Genomic DNA, 27710 nt, shown 5'->3' with positions numbered 1-27710 from the left:
CATGTCGCCAGATGACAAATGTGTCATCAACGTAACGGAACCAGAATTCTGGTTAAAGTTTGGCTTGGTTAAAGATTTTAGTTTCTAGATGTTCCATAAAGATATTGGCTATTACAGGTGAGATTGGGGATCCTATTGCTGCCCCTGAGGTTTGTTCGTAGAATTGGTTATTGGACGAGAAGTAAGTATTATTGAGACATTGTTCTATCAAAGGTACAAGCTCGGAAGGGAAGTTAATAAAAGATTTAATAATATTAATTGTATCCGAGGTTAGTACTTTCGTAAAAAGAGATACTATGTCGAAACTCACTATGATGTCTTCGGGTTGAATTCGAATCTGTTGTATCTTTTTAATAAAGTCAAATGAGTTTTGGACGTGAGTGATGGAGTTTCCTGTAAAAGGATTTAGTTTTGCAGCGAGGAAACGTGCTAGGTTGTAAGTTTGGTGAGCTTATTGCGCTGACGATCGGTCTGAGTAGAATGTTTTCTTTGTGGATTTTTGGGAGCCCGTAACACTTTGGAGAGATAGGATTAGTAGGTATTAAGCTAGATATTGTTTGGCTGTCAAGTTTAGAGTTTTTGAGAAGAGTCTTTGTTTTACTGACTATTGTTTTTGTGGGGTCCTTTTTAAGTTTTTTGTATGCATCGTCAGTTAGAAGGTCCATGATTTTGTTGTTATAGTCTTCTTTATTCATTACTCCTGTTGTGTTGCCTTTGTGGGTAATATTATAATATTTTTATTTTGAATGAGTTCTTTAATTGCGGTTTTTTCCTGTTTTGTTCAGTTTGAGGATGGAACTTGAGCTTTCCATAAAATGTTGGCCGTCCTGCGTCGTATGTCATTTGCTTTTTCGGGTGACAGGGTATATATTCTGGATTCTAAATTGCTGATTATTTCTTCTTTTGGTATTTTCGATGGAGCTACAGCAAAATTATGTCCTTTAGATAAGGCTGAAATCATTTCATTATTGAGAGGGTGGTCAGAGATGTTTTTTACTGTATTTGTTAGTTTAGTTCGCTTTACTAGAAGTAATTTGTCAAATTTTGTTTTTGGGTGGAAAGCTCTTTAATCCGTTGGGATTGGTCAAACGATATGCAGTCCAATGTGGACCAAATGTCAAATCTGAGGGTATTTGATAGGAAAAGGTAAAGTTTTAATAGTTTTTTAGAGGTAGTGTGCAAAAGAAATTTGGTATGCTGTATTCTTTCTTTAACGAGAAGCAAAACTTGTATTATGCAGAATCGATTTGGATTTAGATGTTCCCAAATTATTTTTCAGTGGTAAGAATTTTGGGACTATTTTGTTGTCTGCACCGTTTCAAAAAAGCTAAGGATGTTAGTAGCTTACCTTGAGAAGTCCTGAACTTACTAAAGGTGTTGGTTTTAGTAAGAATACTCTCCCCGTAGAGTTCCTTGATAATAGATTTTATGCTTTCACGATGATTTATTTTGATAAAAAGAGATATTTCGTTTTCACTCGTGTAAAAAACTACGAATTGTTTGCCAACGTTTCGTAAACATTGCAGTTCACATCTTCAGGGCTGACCTGAAACTGAGGTAACAGGTCATGATGTTCTTAGGTATACTTTCTACGATGCCTGTGATTGGCCAGAGCGCCCCACCGTGGGGACTGGTCAAATTTGATTGGCCAATCAATTCTTTTTTTAAAAAATCCGGGAAAACGGAAAGCCAAATCAGATTGGTATTATATCCATTGTCCCCATTGATGTTATTAGGGTGTTTTAAGATTCCGATTGCTTCTCTATGTTTTCTTGGGAATTTGTTGTACCCTGAAGATGTGAAATGCAATGTTCACGAAATGTCGGCAAACAATTCGTAGTTTTTTACACGAGTGAAACTCGAAATATCTCTTTTATCATAGCTAATGAATATATGTAGAAACTGAGAAATTGAGCGGTACTCACCTGATTTGATAATTGTTTATTCGCAGCGGAAAACCTGAAACGCGATACCGATAAAACAGATCCTTGTATACGTCCAAGTACCAATAAGTTACAGTCTAAAATAGCCGCATGACAAGCAAATTCAATAGTCTAAAAAAATCCAGAGTTTCCATAAGTGAATGAGGGGTTATCCCCTTTTGGCCGCTAGATATACCCGGGGTTACCACAATCGCTAGTCTTGATGATTTATTATAAAAAAATCAAATGAATTTTGGATTTATTTCAAGGGCTATCAACGAGGATTTTGTCAAAGAATTTAAAAAGTTAAAAAGTGCACTTTGAACATTTTGAGGGTTATACCGTTTTGGACGCCAGTCATTCACTTGTAAATATCCAAAGCATGAATTTAATATCCATTTAGCCGTTTACGAGAAAAATGTTATTTATAATTTTATTGTTATTAACTTTTACAACAAAAATTTTTCGACAACTAAAACCTTCAGAAAATATCTTTTAACATGAAAGCTATGAAAAGATCAACTCAACAGCTTAAAAAAAAAGAATTTCAGACTCTCAGTAACCACCTTAGAAAAATTCTATCTCCGATTAAAAATTCAAGGTCGCATAAAAAAACTAGTAAGCAGAAAATTCCAAAATTTTAGATTTCAAGTAATCTCGACCAATACTATAATACTATGGAGGTCGCTTTTTTGGTTTTTAAAATATAATTTTGTAATTTTTTGTAAATTGCAATTTGGTTTTTTCACCATTCCACGTGTTGAAAAAAAAATTTTATTTCTGATTATTTTTATTTCTATCACAAATTCTTATTACAAAACTAAAGTTATTACTCAGTGATTAATAAAAAAAAATTTTAATGATTAAAGATCAAAAATTTATTACATTCAATAAACAAGTACGAAATGTGATAAGAACGAATAACAATAATCTAGTGGAAAAATATTCAATATCTGCATCACGAAACATCAAAATTCAAAATTAATTATAACGCAGTTAACTACTTTTGAATATAAAGCAGCGCACGCTTGCGTGCGACTCTTGGACAGGGTGGGGGTATAGGGGAGTAAATTCCACACGCTCCTGTGGAATTGGCACGCACGTGTCCGTAAAACGCTCGCAACTTTAAGCCTCGTACGATCGGCATTCGAGTGTATTATGTTTTACAGCGTAGGAAATAATATATTGAAATATAATTTAAAAAATGAACCGATCCACTATGTTTTCATTTGCAAATGATTCCAGCAAAGCTGCATCTATCTTATTAAATAAAATTTAACACTTTGTACGCCAATACAGCCGACAAAACAAGAACAGAAGTACTCCATTTTCTATGAGTCTCCTGTTACCCCCTGGAGGCTTTCCACCAAATTTTCTAATTTCAATTTTTAAAGGATATATCAAGATGTAAAATTGTATTGCACATTTTTTTCCTCTAGACAAAAGTTGTAGGCTTTTTAGTTTATAAATTAAAGCCGAAAATTGACTTGAAAAAATCAATGTTAATCCGTTCACTTCAACTCGCGCTCCGTTTATCAGTTTTTAGAAGTTTTTAATACAATTTTAATTGAATTTGTTTTAGTGTATCCTTCGCCTTGCTTGCCACCGTGACACGTTCTCGCGCCAGTGAGTTTTTGCTTACAATACGATAATAATTAAATTTATTAAAGAAATTAATTTAACGAAAGTAAGTTGATAAAACACTCATTAATTGTATTATATTTTTAATCTACTTTTGCGGTTTGTTTAGATTTGACTGTAAACCTTCAGTCGGTTTAACGTCCAAGCGACCCTGAAAATTCGCTTTGTACATTGCACATTTGATTGTAAAAAGGATATTAAATCTAATTTGCATGTGTTTTGATAAATAAAAGCGATTAATTCAAAAAGTGGCGATTTTTCGTTTTATAGTAAAATGCCAAAAATATAACGTAAGTTTTTCGAGGTAGAAAACATAATAGACACGAGGGTAACTATATAAACTCCCGATAAATGCAGTGTAAGAATATTTATACTTCGTTTATCTTACATAGCAAAACTCCCCATAGAATTATTTAAATGGAAATATTAATAGAGAGCATAATACAATAATGTTTCTGAAATTTATAAAATGATTTGAATAAATATTAATATCGTATTGTAAGCAAAAACTCACCAGCGCGAGAACGTGTCACGGCGACAAGCCCCAGAGTCATATAGTTCACTCGAAAGCTCCAGCGCTGACATGAACTAAATCATAACTACTCCTGAACTATTACATTTCGATCTAAAGCTTTCGAAACAACTTTAATCACCATTTTCACCGCATTTTTGTTGTGAGAAGTCTTTCATTCCTGAAAGTCCCCTCGATAAACGAAACGCTAGAAGTTACAAAAGTCAGATTTGCACTGAGCAAAAGAAAAAATTTGACCATTTTTCGAACCAGACTTTTTGAACTCGTATCAGTCGAAGGATACCCTGAAGCGCACTCTGTAAAAAATTAAATAAAAAATTCCGAAAACTGACAAATGGAGGTTATGTTCCCGAATGATCACATCCATATATTACATAAACATTTCTCAGTGAAAAATAATTGAAATCGCGCATGCAACACTGCACACCATTATAAGCAACGGCCGCATACATTGGGACACGACAGTATTGAATTTTTTTCGAGGTCAGAAAAGTTGTTGGAATTCAAGATGGCATTGTAATTGATTTAACTGATGCACTTAAATACATCACACGTAATATCGACATCTCCATTCTATACAGCTTCACGTCGCGTTTGGTCGCTGTATAATTTCGGGTCATATATGGGTCATTCCATGTCAGATTTACTACTAAAATTTAAATTCACTTAAAAATATTTTTTTTTGTTTTGATTTTAACACAAAAATAGAAGACACGTATTTTTTGTTTTCAATATGATATGTGAAATTCACAAGTTAACATTATTTGAACTTTCAGAATCTAATGAACATCACTTTTTTGAAATACTCAAAAGCAACAATTATTTATTCATTAAAATCTGAATGTTTTATAATGAAGTTCATAATTGTTCATACTTTGACTGTGTAATATGTGAAAAATATTAATTTATTTATTTATCCGGGAAACATGCAAAAATGTTAAACAAATTGCATTTACAAGAAAAAGGTAGCTCCGAAATGAATTTTTTTCCTATGTAATTTTGCAATATACTTCAGAGAGTATCTCACGAAAATTTCAGCGTGGACGGTCAATAAGTTTTTGAGATATAACAAATAATGTAGAGCCGTGTTACTTTGAGCGCGAGCTGCTGCATCGTCTTAACCAGTCTACCACGGGCTTGTAAAGTCGAGTTCTTTAACCTACGTAACCGTGGATATTTTCCCAAAGGCTTCCAGTCAATCAACTTTGAATGAGAGTCAGCTATAGTTTTTTTTCAAATTCTGTTAAATAAATTATGTTTACCAAATTCGTTATATGCATAAACAATGTTTTTATTATTATCAAAAGAACAATAATTCGTATAAGCTGTAGTATTGTGAAGGAAAACATTTCTTACAGCACAGTAAAATGGTTAGATACGAATTTCCTTATCTATTTCGCTTTTCGTTTCAAAGGTCGCTTTGATACATTTTTTGAAAAGCTACCATATTCAAAACTAGGAAAAGAAGAGTAAATTTTAACTTTTAATTGGTGATTTTGCACGGGTTCGATGTAACGTAACTTTTGTGTCCCCTTTACTGGCACGCAATTTTCAAATCGAACTTTTAAAAATGCAGCAGCTGCTTCATAATCTCGTTCATTTTTGTAAATCACCGATATATTAGATTATTTGACTATCTGCACTCATTTGTAGATTTGCTCTTCGTGCTTTTCTTTTCAGAGCCCCACCTGCTCCGTCACAAGGGCCTTTTCCATGTGCGGTGGCTTGAAAATGCCACTTTGCAGAACGACCGAAATCTTGCTCATGGTGAGAAATAGTTGAAAAATGTTTCGCGTTTTTGAATTGCTGGGGCGCTCCGTCCGAAAAATAAATGCATTCACTCAGATTTGGATAGAAGCTCGAAAGAAATTTGTTAAATTCTTGTAAAAATACGTAAACTGCGACTGAGTCGTCTTTTTTACAGTCCGAAATAAAAACCAAAGTCTTGTGCTGAATTGAACCATCATTTTTGAAATAAAAAACTATTGGGAAAATTGTTGCCTGGTCGTTATTCCAATGAACACCAGGGACAGCATTTTGGATAACAAACGCATAATTTTCTGCAAAATCACAAATTACAAGACATTGCTCATCTTGCAAATTTTGTTTTACATTTTTGTAACAAGTTGCCTGTTCATTCGCGATAAAAGAATGAATAAGGAATGCTTTACCGGATTCGCAAAAGTTTTGAATGAATTGTTCGGTTGAAACTGTTAAAGATTGTTTAGTTGTTCTAGGTTATGAAAACCACTGTTTGTAACTTATCTGTGGAACGTTACTTTTATCAAAAACTGTCGACAAAATATTGGACAAAATTTGGAATGTGGGGCATTCTTGAAATTGTCCAAAAAACATTTCTGTCGGATTTGGGCAGAGTACAGCAACAAAATATCTTGATAGTTGCTAACAGGATGGTTTTCTTTTTTCATCTAATTCACGATGCGACTTCCTGTGAAAGAAGGAATTACTATGCTACTATCTTTGCTATATTACTGTGAAGTATAACTAAACATTTAATCGTGTCTTAGAATTTTTGATGTTTTTAAAATGGAAGAAGCCAAGCGAAAATAATGAAAAACTTGATAAACATATTTAAAAATTGGAGTTTACTGATTTGTTTTGCGATCATTTAACTTAACTCAATAATTGCGTTAAATAATATTGAATTTTATCAAATAACTTTTTCTACGCTGTTTACCTGATGCTATTAGCTCCATATTTTCATGGATGGGACAAACGCAAACAATATGCGTTCCGCCTGAACCAGCCAAAATACAATTCTCTGGCCTGAGCGAGCAAAATTTACTCAGGCCAACTTTCATATTAGTATTTTCCTTGATGAATTTCAAGTATATTTCTTTCAAGTTTACCAATATTAAACGTTATTGGAAAACAACGGATTTCCCATTTATGTTCACCGATTTTGTATCTTTTTGCCCAGACATTGGAGAACTAACATCGTCGTATTCATAAAACTCTTTAATGTTAGTTTCTGTTTCGGCAGAAATAACTTTACCTGCAATTAAATAAACCGATAAATTTGAATTAAAAAAATTTTAAAGGTGGCTTACGTTAAATGTTGATGCAGCTAACAACTATTAAAATTAATTAATGATAAATGACTTCAAAATTCGAACTACTGCTAACCAGCTCTGTTGGGAGGTTTTGAAAAAATCCCCTCTCTCAGTGTAAACTCTCGAGCTTTGCGTATGAAGTAACGCGAAGTATTCATTAATTTAGCTGTCTTACGCACAGACCATTTTGTTCCCAAAACTGTCAATATTTGAATTTTCTCTTGCTGGCTTTTATTTGGGTCATGAAACTTTGATTTCAATCCAGAAATAAACTGAGGACTATGTTCATATTCATCCTACAATGAGTAAACATGATACAAATATTTAAAGGTAAAAAACATTGATAATTAATGAAAAATCTCCAAAACATCAAGTTACTTTGGATTCAGAATCGGAAAGCGAAAAAATGTCATCTGAGATGTCATGGTCAGAGTTACTTGAATTCCCAGGGTTAGAGTTGAAGTCATTTGACGTTTTTATTGTGTCTGAATAAATTAATCACATACATAAAAAAATAATAACGCGATTTGGAGAAAATTTGACCAACTAATAAAGCAAGTACTCACTCGTTTCTCTAACGCACTGATTCCCGATTTTTTTCTACATGGTGCACACAAAACATCGCTTGATCTTAAAAATTGTAATTTCTCTAAGATCAATTTTGACGGGTGGCGTAAATTGGTCCTTTGACTTTTTAAATAGTGCGTTTTTTCATTGAAGGGATTACAACAATGGGTTTTGAATTTTACCACCGACATTTTTAACAAAAAATGCAAAATGAAACACTGCGTGAGTGAAACTGAACTGCCGACTGTCAGAAATCGACGCATTCAAGAAAAATGGAAAATGTACAAAACATCGTGTTTTGTTTTGGTCGTGGTGTCAACAAGCAACACCTTCGTCCCCGCTAGACACAATCTTAGATCAAGGTCGCAGGTGTATCGGTCGAAGTAACACGGCTCTACATTATTTGTCATATCTCAAAAACTTATTGACGGTCCACTCTGAAACCTTCGTGAGATACTCTCTGAAGTATATTGCAAAATTACATACGCAAAAATTTCATTTCGGAGATACCTTTTTCTTGTAAAAATACGTGTCTTCTATTTTTGTGTTAAAATCAAGAAAAATATAACTTTGAGGGAATTTAAATTTTAGTGGTAAGTCTGACATGGAATGAACCATATATAAGCATAGGACCTAACGTTACATAGCGACCAAACACGACGTGGATACGTATGAAATGCAGGTGTCAATATTTCCCTCATAAACTTCTCCAGTTAGCCTCTTCAAATAAATCATATGAGATTATTATGATTCGCCTCTCACAAATCGGGGTGCTTTGTTATTGTGTCCTCTTTCCTGCAGATGCGATTATGCGTGAAGTCATTCGAGCAAATATAAAATGTGAGGTTAGGTGAACAGAGGACTCATCCACAATGTATTTACTAACTTTTTGTATGGACGGCAGAGTACTTTGAGTTTAAGAGAAATTATTCAAAAAGACCAATAAAGTAATGTTAAATTATACTTACATCATTTTTAGAACCCGGTCCTACGGCCACGACTGTGCCCTTGAGAACTTTAGCCTGTGCTTTTTCTGGTAGCACAATCCCACCTTTTGTTTTTGTTATAGCTTCTGCTTTTTGAATCAACACTCTATCAAAGAGTGGAATTAGTCTTTTTACAGCAGCAGAGGTAGCGGTAGCCTGCATCATTAATGATATTAAAAGTTGCAATTAACTGTGTAAAATTATATTTCTAAATAATATTAAGGGGGTGTCCTGCTTTTTAAGACACCAAAAAATATGTTTTTCGCAAATTTTTTGGAAGGGAAAAAAACACTGAGCCCAGTGAACTTTGAGGAATATTTCAATCTGTATTTTAAATGTATACACAAAATTATTCAACATCAAACATTGCATAACTCCTAAATTATCAGCCTATTCTACGAGCACCTTGCATCTTTTTCTTCTATGTGAACTTAGGAAAAACAGAAAAAATCGTGCAATTATAAATTCTTTCGGGTTTGAATTTTTTTATTTTGAAAGAAAATAAGAGCATTTCAAAGTGCTGTAAAAGTTATGGTTCGATTCATTTGACAGTTTAGTTTTTTGCCATCACCTCCGCCAATTTAGAAAAGTTGTGAAAATAAAAACGGGAGAAAACGAACTTCAAGTCTTCAAAAGGAAAAAATATACATTTTTGGTTACTTATACAAATCATCTGCTAATCAGCTATTTTCCTGGTCCATATAATGTCCTTCTGCTTCCTTTAACAACAAGTTTAGCTGCATTTGTTCGAGCCTCCGAGCCTTACGAGCTTCCTTGCTGCTAAATGCCTGGCGCTTGTTGTCCATCTTGATCCATTGCGCTTCAGCGTTATCGGCAAAAATTGTGCGCTGCTGGCCAATGCTCAAATTGAACTGCAGGGTACTCAAAATCGCTAAATACCATTCGTTGAACATACCTACATATCTTAATATGCCTATCTGTATTTAGTAGGGTCTCTGTAGCTTTTCGAATATATTCTTGGATAGGTTATCTATCGATTCAGGCAAAACAAAAAATCGATTCTTCGCACCTTCAAAAGCAGGAGACCCCCTTAAGCTTCAATGAAATTTCCCAAAAGCTTACTGAAGTAAAATAACTATGTAAATGAAACTATAAACTAATCTCTACATGTATGCAAGACTGAATATGGTTTTGGAAAAATCGTATGTGGTAATGTTTTGTAATTTATATGATGATGTCCATTAAATTATATTTAGTGTACATCTAAAATTCTCTCTTCTCTAGCCGCCTGGGCATCCTAACTTAAGGCTGTGAAGAACATTGCGAACGGAGATCCTTATCGCCATCCACGATATCCCACACATGACTAAGAACCTAATCCGCTCCTCGAATGCCTTTTACTATCACACAGTCTCGCTTGCGTCACGTATCGCATACAGCAAGGGCCGCCACGAGATCTTCTTAACAGCAGTGGTCGGAAAACTTTTTGCTCAATTCTCACTTATGATCAGCTCCGACTCGGCTTAATTTTTTATACTACACGGAGAATATTTTTATGTTAAATTGTACATAACTTAGTTCGGTAAACGGAGGACATTACGGAATTTTATTAAAATTTCACATTCAGTCATGTAAAATAAAATAAGCTAATATTTGATATGAAAACATCAATTATTAACATACATTTATTATGTATTAATTCGCCATTCAGTAAGAAATAATACAAATAGATAATAAAGATTACCTGACAGTTAGGTAAAATGATTCGAACTGTTAGTTAAAGTTTCAATCAAAGAAAACAAAGTCTACCGCTCAAAAGATTCATGAAAATTTTCAACAAAAAGATTCAACAAAAGATTCTTGCTACAACCAGATTCTGTGGAAGGCCATCCACTTACTATACACATCCTTAAACAATTTTCTTAAACAATTACATTCAATCACAATGCACTACATATAATATAGTCGCACGCGTCCAAAAAATATCTGATCCCCGTTCATAGAAAGGACCCCGCACTAAATGTATGGGAAAATGGCTTTCGGTGGATTTAGCTGAAACTTTATGATTTTTAAGGTTATAAGTGCCGGATGAAATATCCGTAAAAAAAAATTTTTAAATGGACAGTTTTAGCGCTCAAAATCTGTGAATAAAACGAATTACAACAGATTTTGTTACAGAAGCGATGTCAACATAGAAATCACGGTTCAGATCGTGGTCTGTCATATTTTCGCCTACACCGTTGACTCATATAGCGCGCTTCTCAAAACGATCAAACGCTAAGCGCCCAAGATTTTAACCTGACTAATTAATCACTTCTTTAAAGGCAGAAATGGTACCCAAGGTAACATTAGTAACTAGTGCACGCATACCGATAATAATATTCTACCCTTCGCAAGAGGGTTGAACGCTAAGCGCTCAAGATCAGCGAATCAAACCAATCCTAGTAACTTTAGCGACAAAAGGGATGTCACTATAAGAATCACGGATCAGAAAGTAGTCAGTAATATGTTTAGCCAAACCAATGAGTTATATTGCGCGCTTCTCGAAACGATCAAACGCTAAGCGCCCAAGATTTGTACTTGACTAAGTAATTACTTTTTTAAAGACAGAAATGGTATCCAAAGTAACATTAGTAACTAGTGCGCACATCGATAATAACAGTGTACCCTTCACCAGAGGGCCGAACGCTAAGCGCCTATGATCAGCAAATAGAACCAATCCTAGTAGCTTTAGCGACATAAGCGATGTCTGTATACGAAACACGCATCAAGAAGTGGTCAGTAACATGTTTAGCCAAACCAAAGACAATATCAGTCAACACCGTTGACTCATATGGCGCGCTTCTCAGAACGGGCAAACGCTAAGCGCGGAAGATTTAAACGTCGTCGATAGAAATAATGAGTGAATGCTGCATGATGAACGACTGTCACTTTTTAAAGCAAAAAGCGAACGACTTCAGACTGAGCAACGATTGGTTCTATTCCCTGATCATGGGTGCTTAGTGTTCGGCCCTCTTGCGAAGGCTACACTGTTATTATCGGAATGTGCGCACTAGTTACTAATGTTACTTTGGGTACCATTTCTGCCTTTAAAGAAGTGATTAATTAGTCAAGTTAAAATATTGGGCGCTTAGCATTTGGTCGTTTTGAGCAGCGCGCTGTATGAGCCAACGGTGTAAGCCAAATATGACAGACCACGATCTGAACCATGATTTCTACGTTGACATAGCTTTTGTAACTAAATCTATTGTAATTCGTTCTATTCACTGATCATGAGCGCTTAGCGTTCGGCACTCTTGAGAACAGTACAATGTAATTATCGGAATGTACGCACTAGTTACTAATGTAATTTTGGGTACAATTTCTGCCTTTAAAAAAGTGATGAATTAGTAAAGTTAAAATCTTGGGCGCTTAGCGTTTGATCGTTTTGAGAAGCGCGCTATATGAGTCAATGGTGTAGGCGAAATTATGACAGACCACGATCTGAACCGTAATTTCTATGTTGACATCGCTTTTGTAACAAAATCTGTTGTAATTCATTTTATTCACTGATCTTGAGCGCTTAGCGCCGCATAGCGCTAAAACTGTCCATTTAAAAAAAATTTTTTTACGTATATTTCATCCGGCACTTATAACCTTACAAATTACAAAGTTTCAGCTAAATCCACCGAAAGCCATTTTCCCATACATTTAGTGCGGGGTCCTTTCTTATTTTAACATTTTATTAATAAACGGGGCTTATAAATTTAGAGGAAGTAAATAAAAACATTAAATAATTTTTTAAATAAACATTTTGTTCACCTTGAAACACTAAATTATTTAATTTTCAATATTTCAAATTTGTGAAAAGTTGAACATCAAAAACTTACCAATTAAATTGATATAAAATCTATTAATAAATTAGGTTAGAATTCAATAATTAAAATCAAACATGTAAAACTAATCCATATATTTGAATATTTTCTAAAGTCCTACAATATTATCCGAAACTTAAAAATTTTAAAGTTTTTACGGGGGACTTGGCTTTGAACTTCAACCCTGAAAATGTTGAAGTCCCTAGCGATTCCCGTTTTACCATAATGTTGTGTAATTCCTCTCATAATCAAAGTGAAAATCTCTAAAAAATTCTGCAATATGTACTTTCTTTTAAGTGAATCGTTAATATTACACAAATATAAACTTTATATATCATCCATTTAATAAAAATTTACATTACTTTGCGTTATTTTATGACATACTGGTATGAAAATAATACAATCCTTATATGAAGCATTACTTATCAGAATGTTCACTTTTGGACTTGAGATTTTACATAACTCTTTTGTAATATTTATAGTTATTTTTTGTATTAAATTCTAAAATAATTGCAAACTTTATCTAATTTTTTTATCTAATATAGTTGCGTACAAATGTTGAACATTCGAAGATATTTAATTTACTAAACTTAATCTCAATATTCCAGTTAATAATTAATACTTCTCCAATTTCCGAACTTCATAAGCAAATTACTACGAAGTAGCTAATCAGAGAGTAGGTCTTTGGTCAGCTTATCTAGGTACCCTGACCTGGTTAATGGCTTTCCGACAGCTCTTCTTGAGAGCGACTAGAAATGTGAACTCCTACCACTCAATGGCTAATCGGAATACGGAAGTCGTCACCAACAAATGTTTGACTACGCATGTGCATAGTGAAAGTTGCAAAAACAACCTAACCTCAACTCATAGTTTAGAAATCGGATTAGTTGCTACTTGGAAATTGCGGGCTGAAAGGGATTTCCATTATCCGGTTTGCCATGATGAGTCAGAAACGATTCCTACGTGTCTCGAGACTCTCTTGAGGACGTTCGCTACGGGCGACTGCCAACTCGCCGACAGCTACCTGCAGTCGCTTCCCCACAACTGCGCTTGTCGGCGGCACGTTCCCCTCCTACGCAGCTGGCCGGAAGCGTTGACTATATATTTGTTCCTACGGTGCTTCCTTTTACTGAACGATTAGGAAAAATATGAGTATTGTTATTGATAAAGTTACATTTCCCAATTAAAAATGGACAGTTTATAATAAATAAACCAAATTTAGTAACAACGATTTCATTTTTCCAAATAAATAGATAAGATTGTTAAAGGTTTCTGAGTATTTATTACTTTTTGTCTTGACGAATAAATCAGATCCAAATATTTTTATCTTTTAAAAATTCCATTTGCACTTCGAAATTTGTATGCAGGCTTTCTCAGACTCAAGTGATCGGATTTATATGACTGTAGAAACAAACAAAAAAGAAATTCAAAATTCCTTTTTCAAAAATCATTCGAAGTTTTAGTTTTTGAGTTATAACATATTTCGGCTGGACATATTGGCATATTGGCTGGAACATATTGGCTGCGTACGTGAGCGGGAGTCCAAGGCAGTGTTATTGAGAGCGCCGTGGTGGGGTTAGCGAAGGGAGAACAGCGGTCACTACACTACATTGGACTCTCGCTCACGGACGCACGACTATTTATGTCGCACTCCTGATTGGTCCAGCTTAAATTTATAATATATATCTCAGAAACTTAAAAAAAAAACTATCAAATACAAAAATATCAAAAACTTCAACTAATTTTTGGAATCATCGGTTATGTTCTCAATTTTACAGAATTGAGGAAATATAGCTTATTTACCTAGAAATTATGACAGGCCCAAATAAGTGCTTTAAAACCTGAGGAATAGTTATGATTCCATCTTTGTCAAAATGTTATTATGCTAGGATAAATTACAATTGAGCGCGTTAAGGAAGGCAAGATGATTTCTGATTAGGAACATAAGGTTGAGCTTAATTTTATTGTGGTTAATTGAAGAGAAACTTTCCAAGACACTTAATAAGTCCGTAAAAAACGACTTTTTTAAACTCGTGCTTCATAAACAAATATAGTGTATATAGAATAAATATTAATTTAATATAAAAAATTGGTGCAGAATAATTTATTTTCCAGAAGTCTATGTGAGGGGAGTTTAGAGTCTTATTAACGGAAGCTATGAGTGTAAAAATGTCTGTGATTCTATTATGGTTGTTTCGATGCGTGCTAAACCAAAGATCCTCAAGCTTGCTTGTCCAAGTCCCAGGGCTACAAAACACAATTCCACAAAATATAATTTCACAAAATCCCTAACCTACAAAACCTAATTTAACAATTCCAGAGCTCACATATCCCAAGTCTAATCGAAAAATGTAACAAAGATAGTTTTTAAGTATATTCGGTATCTAGTGAAGAATTTAAATAAAGTCGCCTAATCTATCAGAATAACATTTTTTAAATTCTCATTCATGAGAGTGTAATGCAATTGTCCACATTTTCGATCTCTGGTTTTTTTTATCCTGATGGGTGACAGTGTCCGAAATTCGACTGTATTAAACAAAAGCTATTATCAATTAGCGATTCTGGTTGCCGCAGGAAATATCTCCAGTGCCTAATCTACACGTGTATAAATTTTCAACTCGATCTATGCTACGGTATGTACGGTATAGAGCCTTAAGTGTACAACTTTGAATTTTATATAGTAGATTCTTAATAAATATTTAATGATTAAAAATGTGTTTCAAAATATTTACTATTTATTTATTTATTTTAAACTGTTTTTTGGGTAAATTATTAATAAATTACTTAATACAAAAGAAATGGTTAATAATAATTCATATCACAAAGTATTAATTGTTAATGTAAATGTATTAATTAATAATAATTACAAATTACGTATGTACAACAGTTCAGGGGGCTTGTCGAAATATAAATTCTACGAAGGACTGTTTTCAGGATTTTTTATCGCAACCAGGAAAAAGTTCGGAGTTTTTTACTACTTCGAATAAGTGTTCTTATGACCTTCGCATTTAATAAGAAGTGAATTGTATTCATTTATTAACGCTAGTCCACGTTATGCGCTGTCATTTGTAACTGACAGAGCCTTTACAGTCTCTAGACCCTGCTTGAAATCTTCTCTTTCTTTCCACGTTTCTGGATCATAATTTAACAAATGAGCTGAAACGTGAAATTTCTCGAAAACTGAGATGGTATAAGTTGTGACCTTTTTATCAAATGTCAAAAATTCAATTTCTTCGTTCCCAATTTTTCTGCGTTTCAATGATTCACCAGTAGAACGAAGTTCTTTGCTCGCACGTACCTTTTAACTTTTTCTCTCCAACGAAACATTTCCATCAAAAAAGCTAGTCCAAGTAACTCTTCGCTTAAGTATCAAAGACGTCCTACAAGTTTTTTAGAACGACTTCTAGAATTGTAAGTTTTACCATTGTACAATTTTTAAGGCTTGGCAAAATTTCGATATCGGTGCGTGGAGCTTCTGTAGGTGTTTCCGTTTTAAACTACGCGTTTTGGTCAATTACGATGGTAAAAATTAAAAATGTTTTGCATTCCAAACTTCCTCTTTTCGAGTAAGATGAAACTGACCTATAAGCATATAAATTCTAAGCCAGTACAAGACTTTTCCCATTTATCCTGCATCATGAACAGCTCCAGGCACCTTTAAAGAAATTCCTTCACGAGGTTCCGACCCCAAAAAAAAATTATTAGAAGTTCCAGAAATTCTTTATAATCAGAAAGGAAATGACTGAACTTTTTTTGAATCTGAAAAAGAAAAAAAATTGATTATCTTTCTCAATAAAAAGTTACCAGCGTATAGAACAGCGGGAATAAAACAAATTATAATGGAATATACTCTTGACAATAAAACAAAACCAGATGATAATTAGAAGAAAAAAACGATCGGATTTTTGAGTAAATTGAGTTCAAATACTTTCCATAAATACTTCAAATTGCAAACAAAGAGCTACATTTTCAACTTAGTCGATGAATTTCGAACAAAAAAAAATCAATATTCAAGAAAAAATAATTATTTTCTATCCAAAAAGGAATTTTCAAAAATGCATTAATTTTTAGCCAACTAGTTTTCAACAAATTTTTCTACAAAAGTTAAATTTTTAACCAAAAAGATCAATATTTAAGAGACAAGAATAATTTTTGTACAAAAAAGGAATTTTCAAAAAACACATTAATTTTTAGCAAAACTAAATTCTACCAAGTTTCTACAAAACAGTTAAATTTTTAACCAAAAAGGATCACTTTTTATTTTTAACAATTAAGTTTGAAATCTAGCTTTATTGTTGAATTTTCAACCACTAAAGATGAATATTTAACGGAAAAGAATAATTCTTTACTAAAAACAAAAGATTTTTCAACAAAATGCATTAATTGTTAGTCAAACAGTTTTTAAACAATTTTTTGCAAAACAGTTAAAGTTTTTAACCAATTTAATAATCAATTTAATCAATTTAAAACAAATGAATTTTCAACACATAATAATTTAACATTTTAACTATCAGTTTTTAACTCAAAACGAAACAGTTAAATTTCAAGTTCAAAAATTTAATTTTCATATAAAAAACAAGATAATATAATAATTTATTATCTTACTTCCAATTGTTCCATGGAAAATGGTAGACATTTCTCCTCATCATTGATAAGTAGTTCAAATACGCTAAATACGATGACAGGCTACATTCATTCGCCCTGTGTTTCTCTATGTATATTAGTATCGAAACATATACATTAAATTTTGTCCTCGATATTCCACTCTTGCAATAATTTAATTATTAAGTCTGCTTGAGCTTCTCGACTGTTATTCTCGAGCTTTGGCACTCCTAAGAATTGATTAAGTTTGGCGTTTGTTATTTGGTTCAGGGAAAAAGTTTTCCCTATGGCAGATGTTCCAGATTTTTCCGATAATAAAATGAAACTAATATATGAACTGGTAATTAAATATCCATGGCCAATATCATCGTCATCAGAAAGGTCGATACATTCCTCCTCGTCATCATTGTGAGAAAAAACGTAATTATTTTTATCGCTGAAAAATAAATCGTCATTACTGATGTAATTGCAATCCGAAACATTGACAAAACTTATGATAAATATCATTTTTGGATTTTCCGTTTAAGCTTTGTTTGAAAATATAATAAACAATACAGACTTACTTTAATTTTTTCAATTCTTCTTCCGCTGTATTAAAAATGGTAGCGAATCACCTAAGAAGTGCTTGTTCAGGTTCTAAAATTAAAAAATCACGATCTTCACTGTTTCTCATTGATACAAGAGCATCCCGATGTGCGTTATGAAATAATCAGTTCAAATTTTCGTAAAATGCAAACTGTTTGGAGGATTGTGCCAAACTATAACACTTTGACTCTTAGCTTTAAGTACATTATTTCCATTCATTAGAAAATATTTCTAGTTTTTTTTACGGCGTGATAATTTTCTTTTACGGGAATGCTTGTTTTATCTTAGAATATTTACTGATTACGCTTTAAAATTTTAGAACTTTTGTTTTCGGACATCTTTACTCTGTCCTTATACTTAACAAGCCTGCAACTAACTAATTCAGGTCTTGGATGCAATAAGCCATAGTGGGATATAACAGCTTTTACCTGAGAGTGAAGAGGACCGTCAACGTTGGTCAAACCAAATCAGCCAGGGGCCTCACAAGGCGCACAAACACTTTTCTTTGCATCGACATTTTCAATTTCTCTTATCTTCCAACTTAACGCATGCTAATGTCAATCTTGAAATACATTACAGTTAACCAATTTGAGAACTAATATTTTAGTTTATGAGCAATTCCCTGTAAAATCATCTGAAGAATTTCAGATATTAAAGTAAAGAAGAAAATTCTAGTATTCGTTCTCTTGAGTGTTGAAAGCAAAACTCAACAAAAAAATTAGGTTTAAAAAACATGAGCGAGAATCAAAATTGAAAATTTCGGTACCTTTTATTTTAAATTTCATAACATTGGTGATTTTGATGATATTACGGTGTTTTTTTTACTTGTTTGTAATAACACCTTAGTTTTAAGGAAAAGTTTTTTAAGGACAGGTTTTACGAGTAAGAGGAAGCAAGCGGTTGAAGTATAACAAAGTAAGTCGTGTGAGTGTTCCATATTGTGTGTTTTGTGTGTGATTACGCAGCTAACAGATATAGGGTGTAGATGTGATATTGGTGTTGTCTCTCAAAGCCGGTTCGCGGTGCGTATCCGTGAGGACACGCTGACAGTTAGTAGTCCAGAGTCGAGTTCGCTACACTGCCCTTGAGCCGTTTCAAGGCGAGTCAAGGCTTCCTCTCCGCGGTCGGTTCAGATAAAGTACGGAAGGGTAGGGGGCCCTGATTTTGAGCCCTTTGTCGCGGGACTTCAGTGAGGGGCAACTGACGCTGGCGTACCTTGGTCTCGAAGAATGGCCACAGGAGCGCCTGTCGACCACTGATGGAGTCGGTAACAGGAGCAGGAATTACGGTGGTATGTCGCGCGTTACGGGCACCTGACGTCGGCGTACCCTGGCCTAGATGAGTAGCCACAGTGGAAGCTATCGACCACTGATCTAGTCGGTCACTGGAACAGGTGACGAACAGCATGCGGTTAGTTTTCCTCGGGTAAGCCGGTCGGGGGCACGTGACGCCTGCGTAACCTTGTCTCAATGAGTGGCCCGTTCCTTCCCGGCGCGTCGGTGTACTAAATGGAGATGCGTGAGCGCTTTGCGGTAGTCCGGTACGTGCGCATGGAAATGTGCACCGTGTAACGGTACGTGACACCTCCTCCCATTTAGGAGAGTAAAACTGCGGTTGACAAAATAGGTTGACGGAAAGAAATAAGTTTGGAAAATAATCGTAATATAAAAAAAAACATTGTACAAATTCGGTCGTAGTTTTGCTCCTCGACAAGCCCGAGTTCCTGGGTTGGTGATGGTTCTGACGTGGGCGTAGATGGCTCCTGGTGTAGTGCCGTGCTCAGGATAACAAGAGAAATCTCTCCCATATTTTTTCTAGTGTCGAGATCGTTGAAGCCGCTTTTTGTCTGGTAAAAATTGGCAGGTTTACACGGGTATTGTCGTGATGCGCGGCTTGGATGTGTGTGCTACGCATAATGTTTCCCGCCTTTATGTTCCAGTAGTGATCTTGCGTGATAGGATTGCTTTCCTGCGGAACACCTAGTCTGCGTACGTGCTGGTTGGTACGCTGGAGGTTATCCCATGGAACTCGTAGAGGGGTCTTACCTCTCAGTACTTCGAGAAACCGTCGAGCTCGAACATCCTCTCTAACTCTTAAGTTCTTCCTGGCATGACAACAGGTTTGACTGCTAGAAGATTGTACCGTTGGGTCGTTGACATTACGGGGAGGGAATTCTGCCGGGTTTAACTAGACTTTTTCGTTTTTAGGTCGAATATTATGCTGGAGCTTCGTTTCACGACTGCGAATGATCCTTATTTTTTGTTTTATTTTGGCTTTAAGACTATTCAGTTTGCTGGATATTTAGTGCGTTCTTTTTAATACTTTATCTCCAATTTCGGGTGCCCTTTCCCAGCGTCTCAGGTTGTAGTGTCCTTGTTGTTTTTAGAAGCTACATAATTGCTGTTAGGTTTAGAGCTAGTTCCAGGGCTACCCGAATACTCTTTATACGGTGCTGGTATTTCTGTTTGCTTGGCAACGCGGTTTCGTACGCAAGACTTCCTGGTGTTTGAATCTCACGGCCATGATTCAGATAGACGGGTACTAGTCCAAAAAATCAGATGTTTTCGAGACAGGTGGGGCTGAACGCGAAAAATATGACCACAGGCGAATCTAATGTCCCGCTTGAAACTTGAAGATGAGATGCTGAATTTTCAATAAACTGCGATCAGCACAATCACTGATAATACTAGAAGGGGCCATCCATATACCACGTGGTAACTTTAGGGGGGAGAGGGGTATGGCAAAATTCCACACTTGTCCACGAGGGGGCCGGGGGGGTGTACCCTAGGTATACTCGAACTTTTATATTGTTCTTGTGCATAATAGAATTTTTATTTTTATTTTAATTTTTTTTTTTTCACGAATTTTTCTTTGCAATTCAAATCATGTTAAGCTCACGTTCCTACGCTAATCCGAATTTTTTCAGCCAATTCATCGCTCCTTTTAAACTTCTTGTAGTCCGGGAGCTCGCGACAATTCTATGGACATCATTTTAGTACTCACTAAAATTTCAGATTCTTTTGTTTTCCTAGACAACAGTTCGAAATTCGTTGACTGACGAACAGCTGTTGGTATAAAATGTCTACCAGATGGTGAATTCAGTCAAGTTGAGTTTATATTCAATATTTCTAATTCAAAATAAAAACGGGGATGAATAATCGGAGAACGAATGGTCTGTAATCTGAATTAAATATTATAATATTCCATAATTTTAATATTGGATATATGTAACTTTCAAATATAGTCGTGAAATTACAATGCGCGAGGCACATGCGCCCGAACGGTTTTAACACCTGAATGTGTTTCAGTTTAACATAAAAATATTTTTACGCCTAACATCTCAAAAAGATATTAAATGTTCGGCAAGAATATCTGCATCTCAAGTGCTACAATCTTACCCTTTGAACATCTACATTTGAACATCCATTTTTCTCCGTGTTTAGAAAACTTCTCTAAAACTAATATGTATATAAAAAAAGAAACTACGTAAATCTCACTTTTTACGCAAATTCACAGCCCGCAACAATGACTTTCAAGAGTACTAAAATGTTTCTTCACTCGATTTTTCGACATTTTTGACAGCCTGCCAGTCAACTTTGGCACCACTCAGGAGCTGTCAGTCAAACTTCTCGTTAGTTTTTAGCATCCAAACAATCATTCCCCGTGGGTTTCAAGAGTACTAAAATTACGTTTTTGTACTCGAATTTTTACATGTATGCAACGGTGCTGCCAACTTTACTTCATTATAGCGAATTCTACTTTGCACAGGAATTTTCGGCTCATTTCCAGCTCGAGATATCCCTTCGAACCACTGCCCTGCCTTCCAAATTGAAAAGGGGCGTTAAGGGCCCTTTTTTAATTTTTGAAGGTAGGGCGATGGTTCGAAGAGATATCTCGAGCCGGAAATTTATGTGAAGAGTGGAATTTGATAGAATCATTTTTTAACCGATTCCTCGAATTGTGCTGCTGGTTTGAAGTAAAGCTAGGAACACTAGAATATTTTATAAAAAGGGCTAAGTAGTCAAATCCATAGTTGGATAGAAAGTGAGCACTAAATAGTCCCCTATTAATGCTGGGAAGAGAATTAAAAAATTTATATTTTCTAACTTTGTCCTTCGTGCCTCTTTTTTAATTTTGAAGGTAGGGCAGTGGTTCAAAGGGATATATCGAGCCGGAAATTCTTGTGAAGTGTGGAATTTGATAGAACTATTTTTTGACCGATTCCTCGAATGGTGCTGCTGGCTTAAAGTAAAGTTGGCAGCACCGTTGCATATTTTATACAAAGGGCTAAAAAGTAAAATCCATAGGTGGATAGAAATTTAGCCCTAAATAGGCCCCAATTAATGTTAGAGAAGAAATCGAATATTAAGTTTTTGGCCGGAAATTGACCGGTTCCTTGAGTGGTGTTGCTGGCTTGAAGTAAAGCTGGCAGAACCATACATATTTTTAAAAAAATGAAGAGCCGAAAAATCGGCAATGGGCATTAAATTAGCCCCAAATCAGCCGTTAATTATGAAATAGGGGACATTATGATATGATGACTTGGTTCTGTTAGGTTTACATAGCTGCATAAACTACCGTTATTTGAATCTTGATCCTAAGAAACCCAAGTGTTTGTTCTGGGCACTCAAAGTCGCGAGATCACTTCTTTTGTTAGTTATACTTGGAAAGTTCCATTGCATAATTCGCAAACCATTAACCTGTGCGATAATAAGACATTAAAATATTTGAAGAGAGAGAGAGAGAAGATTCTTGTTGATAGGAAGGTAATGAAGTTGTGGCATCAAGACGACAAAAATTTATAATCTTAATGAATTGGGTATTACTGACGACAATTAGGTTGTCTTTTAAATCATTCTCCGATAGGTAGTTCAAGAGAGATACCGCTAATGACACCCTGACAAGTGACAAAATATGATGGGATTGGTGGGCTTAAAGCCCACCAATTTGCTCTGAAGGGATTTTTTGCTTAAAATAATATTGGCTTCGCGGGCTGATTTCTCCATTACTGAAAGTTTACCGAATTCGAAGCTTTTAACGTCTACAATAGAATTCTTGAACGCGTTAAGGAGTTTCGAGTATTTAAATCTATCGAAATCCTTATCCGCATGGTAAGAATTAGCAAGGCATTCTATAACCACCTTACAAGGATCCTTTTGAGTTCCTTCGTATCGATACTCGGGAATAGGCTAGGTGTGAGGGCCTGAATTGAATCCACCACCCTGCAGACTGTCACTGAATTATTTTGGTCTATTGTTAGTCTGTGTTCTGATATTCGTGTCAGTACTGTTGAGGTCAGAATGGTCCATAAATTCAGAATTGTCATTATCACTGCTATAACAAAATTTGTAATATGAATGTACAGGCAAATACGAAAATATATTCGCAAATGAGTGAAAGAACATAAAAAAATTATTGCTGTAATTTCTTTCTTTTATCGTTACATCCGTGTAAACAAAGGCATTGAATATTGATTCTATTTACATTTCATGCACTATATTCAAAAATGCAAGTACTTGCTATGGTAACTTGAAACTTGTACACTATTTCAGTATGTGACAGAAGCACGTGATTTCGTTAGCGATTTTGAGCTGCTGAATTTCAGAAATAGAGTAGGTCAGTAGTATTACTTGAGAATCCTGAACATAATCTTAAATAAAAGTTGCCTTAGTGGCGCTTTGCAGAACTCAGTTAAATTCTTGAACTTTCAGGCATCGACTTGGATACGTTAGCCAAATTAGAGTAGTTTTTTCATTATTGTTCGCCTTAATCGAAATTAGTGGAATAACATTAATTACACAAGAAAAATTACTGCTCACTTTAAAACTCGATAACTCATTCAAAAATGAAGCGAGAAACTTTTTTAAAAAACGCTAGAAGAAATATGAAATTCCGCCTCGAATGGCCCGTAATAGAGGTATTACTTACCTTTTAAAGAGAACATCGGGGAAGTTTAAGTAAATATTTAAGAATTTCTCGAATTTTCTACCTTGACTTTAACTTGTGGCATAATCTAGGAAACTTGCAGTAAAAATCTCAAGTTATACCAGTCTTTAAAATCGTATCCTTAATTCAAGCCAAAAAACTTTTATAGTATATTGTGTGCACTCGTCTACGCCTCGTAATTGCGAACTTACGCTCGAGGAAAAAGACATTTGACTCATTGGTGCAAACGATACTTTACCTCACAAAGCGATGACTTACAAGTTTATTACGTCTGACGGTTTAGGTTAGGTTATCGCATTTCATAATCGTACAGGGGCAAAAGCGAATGCACGTAAGCGGATAACGATTGAGATCAGCTGATGATCATAATCTTACACCGCAACACGCCGCACATGCTCATTCCCTGTCAGTCCTCATTTTGTGTAAATAGCTACTTTCAGAACTAAAAAGACGCTCATAAAACGCGCTAATGACGCCTGTATTTTTAAGAACTCTATTAGTAGTCTTTTCGGTTCTGCTGCAACGAACGACGAGACCAGCAGCAGACCAGTCGAGGAACCGCTCTATGGGTGGTTTCGTTAAATTTGGTCGCAAAATCGCAGAACTTTTGACAGGAATGACCTAGAGATATAATTTTTTTAATAGAAGATAAACCCTTTACGAATAAAAGAAAAGTATGCAGTAATTGTAAAAAATAAATTTTGACCTTAAAAATCTATGTTGAAATTAACCATTTTCTTAAACTTCGTTAATCGAATACCACGGGCGTATATATGTCATGACTTGTGTTATACATACGTTTTTGTATAGATTTTGTCATGCTGCTTCCAAATCCGGCCTTTAAATTAATTTAGAACTTTAGGATTCTGAGAAAAATGCGATTGTATCAGCTATTTTAATCCTTGTAGGAAGGCATTATTTCTATTAAAGCTTTCGTCATTCGAAGTATATTTAAACATTTCTGGGGTTTTTGATTTCAAATTCAATTAAAAACGTCAAATTTAAAAAGGCAAATCCAATATGGCGGATCATTAATATAATTAATCCGATTTCACTCAAATCTATTGTTTTTTTTTCTACTACAAATTGCTATACATGGGTTTTTCGGGTACTAGGGGTATTTATCTTTTCAGAAAATCGTTACATCAAAAAGTCATTTAATTAAAAATATGTATAAAATTCAAAGAAAACAGTTATTTTTGTATAGCAGTCTTAATACATAGATATTTCGTTGTAAGTTAAAGTCATGTGAGCGTAACCTCAAAAGAATTTTTTTACATTTTTTTCAAACACAAGTTACGTTCACACGAAACGCGATATCGAATTTAATATTTTAGAAATTAAACAAGAAGCACTAAGAAAGGATTGTCTGGTCCTACATTTATACAATTATAACGTTTTTTTTGTAACTTTTTTTTGGTAGTTTTTTCAAAATTATAAATATTACGGACCAGGCAAACGTTTCTCAGTGCTTCTGATTTATTTTCCCAAATTTTCAACTAGATATCGCGTTTCTTGTGAATATAAGTTGGATTTGAAACAAATGTGAACACATTTTTTGAGCTTACGCTCAGACGGTCTTAAGTTAAATTACAAAACTTGGTATTGTTAGTCATTTCGAGCCACACACACAGACACAGACAAACGCTCGTTTGAGCATGGAGTAACCCACTTTATTTATTTTTCAAACTACGATTTGACGTTTTTACGCTATTTATCTTACCTTCTCATAAAATAAATTTGTTCAATAATTCGAATTATTTTCAATTATGTATGGAACTTTAAAAGTATTTTTTTCAAATTGAAAGTGCTTATACACTCAATAATAATTAAATTAAAATTAATTTGATTCAGTATATAAAAATATATCAGAATGAAGGTTAACAAAAGTGGATTATAAGAAATAGGGCCGTCTATGTAGGAAAAAAAGTGTGATCCTGGAAGAAAGACTACTAATAAAAGACAGCTCTAGTACAACTATTTATAGACGAGCTGAAGCAAATTTTAATTAGAGAGGAAAAGATGTCACTCTTCTTAAATTATTTTGAATCACTTCATTTCGACTTAGGATTTGAAATCAGCTACACGAAAAGTCCCAGTGCAACAATTTTGAACGAAAATGGTTTTATTTTTCAATTCGATGGGACTTTGGAGAAAATACGCAACTCACAGCGATATATAGAAACTAAGTACCACGCGCACTCTATATTGCCTATTTTCTGTTAGGACCTATGGAATTATGATCCGACCTTTTGAATTTTGACTTCGGATTTGAAATTGAAGACCCAAAAACCCTCGAAAGATCATTTTTAGTGAAATCAATTTGATTTTAATACATTCCTTTAATCATTCCTTTATGGATTAAAATAGAAAATTCCATCGCCTTTTTCTCAGCATCATCAAGCTCTACATTAACTTATATGCCAGGTGTGGAATCAGCATACAAATATCTATTTAAAAACGCATATATAACGTAAAAAATTATATCTTAGGCCAGGGGGCAGAACAACAAAATGGTCGTTTTTGACATTAATTCCGACTTAAGGAATTTTGTTTTGAAAATATTCTTTGGGTCAATATAAGGAACCGTTTTCGTTATCTCCCTCCCACGACCTCTGCGTATCTTTTGGCAGTGGCAATTGTCACAAAAAAGATTATATTAATTTTTTTCATACAATCTATATTTTTCAATTAATAGCCGGGCCAAATCCAAAAATGTTGTAAAAAAATTGAAAACTTCCACTTATACTAGTTCTGAAATGACATTGGAAAAAATGCATGAACTAATTGTCGGTAAGATCAATGTTAATTAATATATAATGCACTAACAACTCATTTTTATTGTTTATAAATAATTTTATTACTGCAATGTTTTCATTATATACGCTTTTAACCAATTGTATGTATGTAAGTATTTGAAACTACTTGTCAAAAAATGTAGAGAATAGCTTGGTCTTTGGAATGTAAATATCCAGACTGCCACAGGAAACAAGAAAAATGTATGTAGAATTATTATTAAAGTAAGGTCAAATTCATACCAGTTATACCATAAGAGTGCAAAAGAGATGCTTTTATGTTATTATAACGTCTCCCTCGCACTTACGCTTCCCTATGATCGGTATCAATTTGATCTTGCGGTATATACAATAAGCCATAAATGTAGTTTCAGAAGTCGACGACCGTTCGAGTGGAGGTGGAAGGCTTATCCTGTATTCCTCCATGCTTAGATTTTCTTACACCTGAGGTTTACTGCTGGGATTCGACCTCCATCAGGTCACCTGTACTCTCCTGTTCGTTGTCATCATAATCGGTGGAAGGCTCGCTCTGCCTTCTTCTAAACTTTGATGCTCTCACACCTGAGCATGATTGTTGAGTTTCGAACATCATTAGCTCACCTCTACTATCCCGTTCATTGTCATCATCATTAACATGCGCGCTAGAGATGATCCTCGATGTCCCGTCACTGCGTTTATTTCTCAAGATGATGGTATCGGGAAAAGCTTTTAAGAGTTTTGGTAATATCATAATATATACCGTTTCGAAATTCATTGGATGGAGGGAAATTGTTTTTTTTTTACATGCAACCTAATGGCATCTGTTATGATCGTTGCAGTCGCAAGAACTACTCGGGTGTGCTCCTGCACATCTACATCCTTGTGGATATACCGATAATCCGTCAATATTTTGTGCCCAGTATTACAGAAAGAAATAATCGGATCCTTGCTCCTTTCTTGCGATATCATCTTTATAAGCTCTCCCTATCGTTATATGTTATATGTTGCTATTATCGCAATCAAGGAAAACTGTCATTCCTCTTGATTTTCTAAAATATAGGAATAAATCTAGTCGACCTTGAGGGTGACGATCTTGTTTTCAGGACGGTCCTCTTCATGCGTCACTGTCTGAGGGCGGAAGAAATAACTTATTTATAAACATTTATTACTTATACAGTCTGTCAAGTTAAAGCGTGGGTGGCTTTACTCGCAGTCGGTAAGGTGTATCGACATGATTTTGGTGTCAAAATATTAAGAAGAGCTCCC

General features: G+C 34.6%; 1 protein-coding gene and 1 long non-coding RNA gene across 3 annotated transcripts in view; both read right to left on the bottom strand.

The window, feature by feature from the left end:
* LOC117169600 (10 kDa heat shock protein, mitochondrial) overlaps positions 1 to 27710 on the bottom strand; it is a 43979-nt gene that overhangs the window by 3561 nt on the left and 12708 nt on the right. Inside the window, exon 2 of one of the 2 annotated variants that reach the window (XM_033356051.1) lies at positions 8705 to 8878. In XM_033356051.1, coding sequence (XP_033211942.1) covers positions 8705 to 8878 — 174 coding nt within the window. Of the gene's footprint in view, positions 1 to 8704; positions 8888 to 27710 lie in introns of those variants that run through there. The other variant, XM_033356050.1, reaches the window with a different exon arrangement.
* Positions 15437 to 17770, bottom strand: LOC117169601. Its single transcript, XR_004466686.1, has 3 exons — positions 17703 to 17770; positions 17143 to 17575; positions 15437 to 16296 (listed from the first exon to the last, which is right to left on the bottom strand). It is a non-coding gene; the product is annotated as an uncharacterized LOC117169601 (long non-coding RNA).

The sequence above is a fragment of the Belonocnema kinseyi genome, chromosome 3 (assembly GCF_010883055.1).
Source record: "Belonocnema kinseyi isolate 2016_QV_RU_SX_M_011 chromosome 3, B_treatae_v1, whole genome shotgun sequence".
Taxonomy (NCBI): Eukaryota; Metazoa; Arthropoda; class Insecta; order Hymenoptera; family Cynipidae; genus Belonocnema; species Belonocnema kinseyi.
This window is presented reverse-complemented; position numbering and strand designations above follow the sequence as displayed.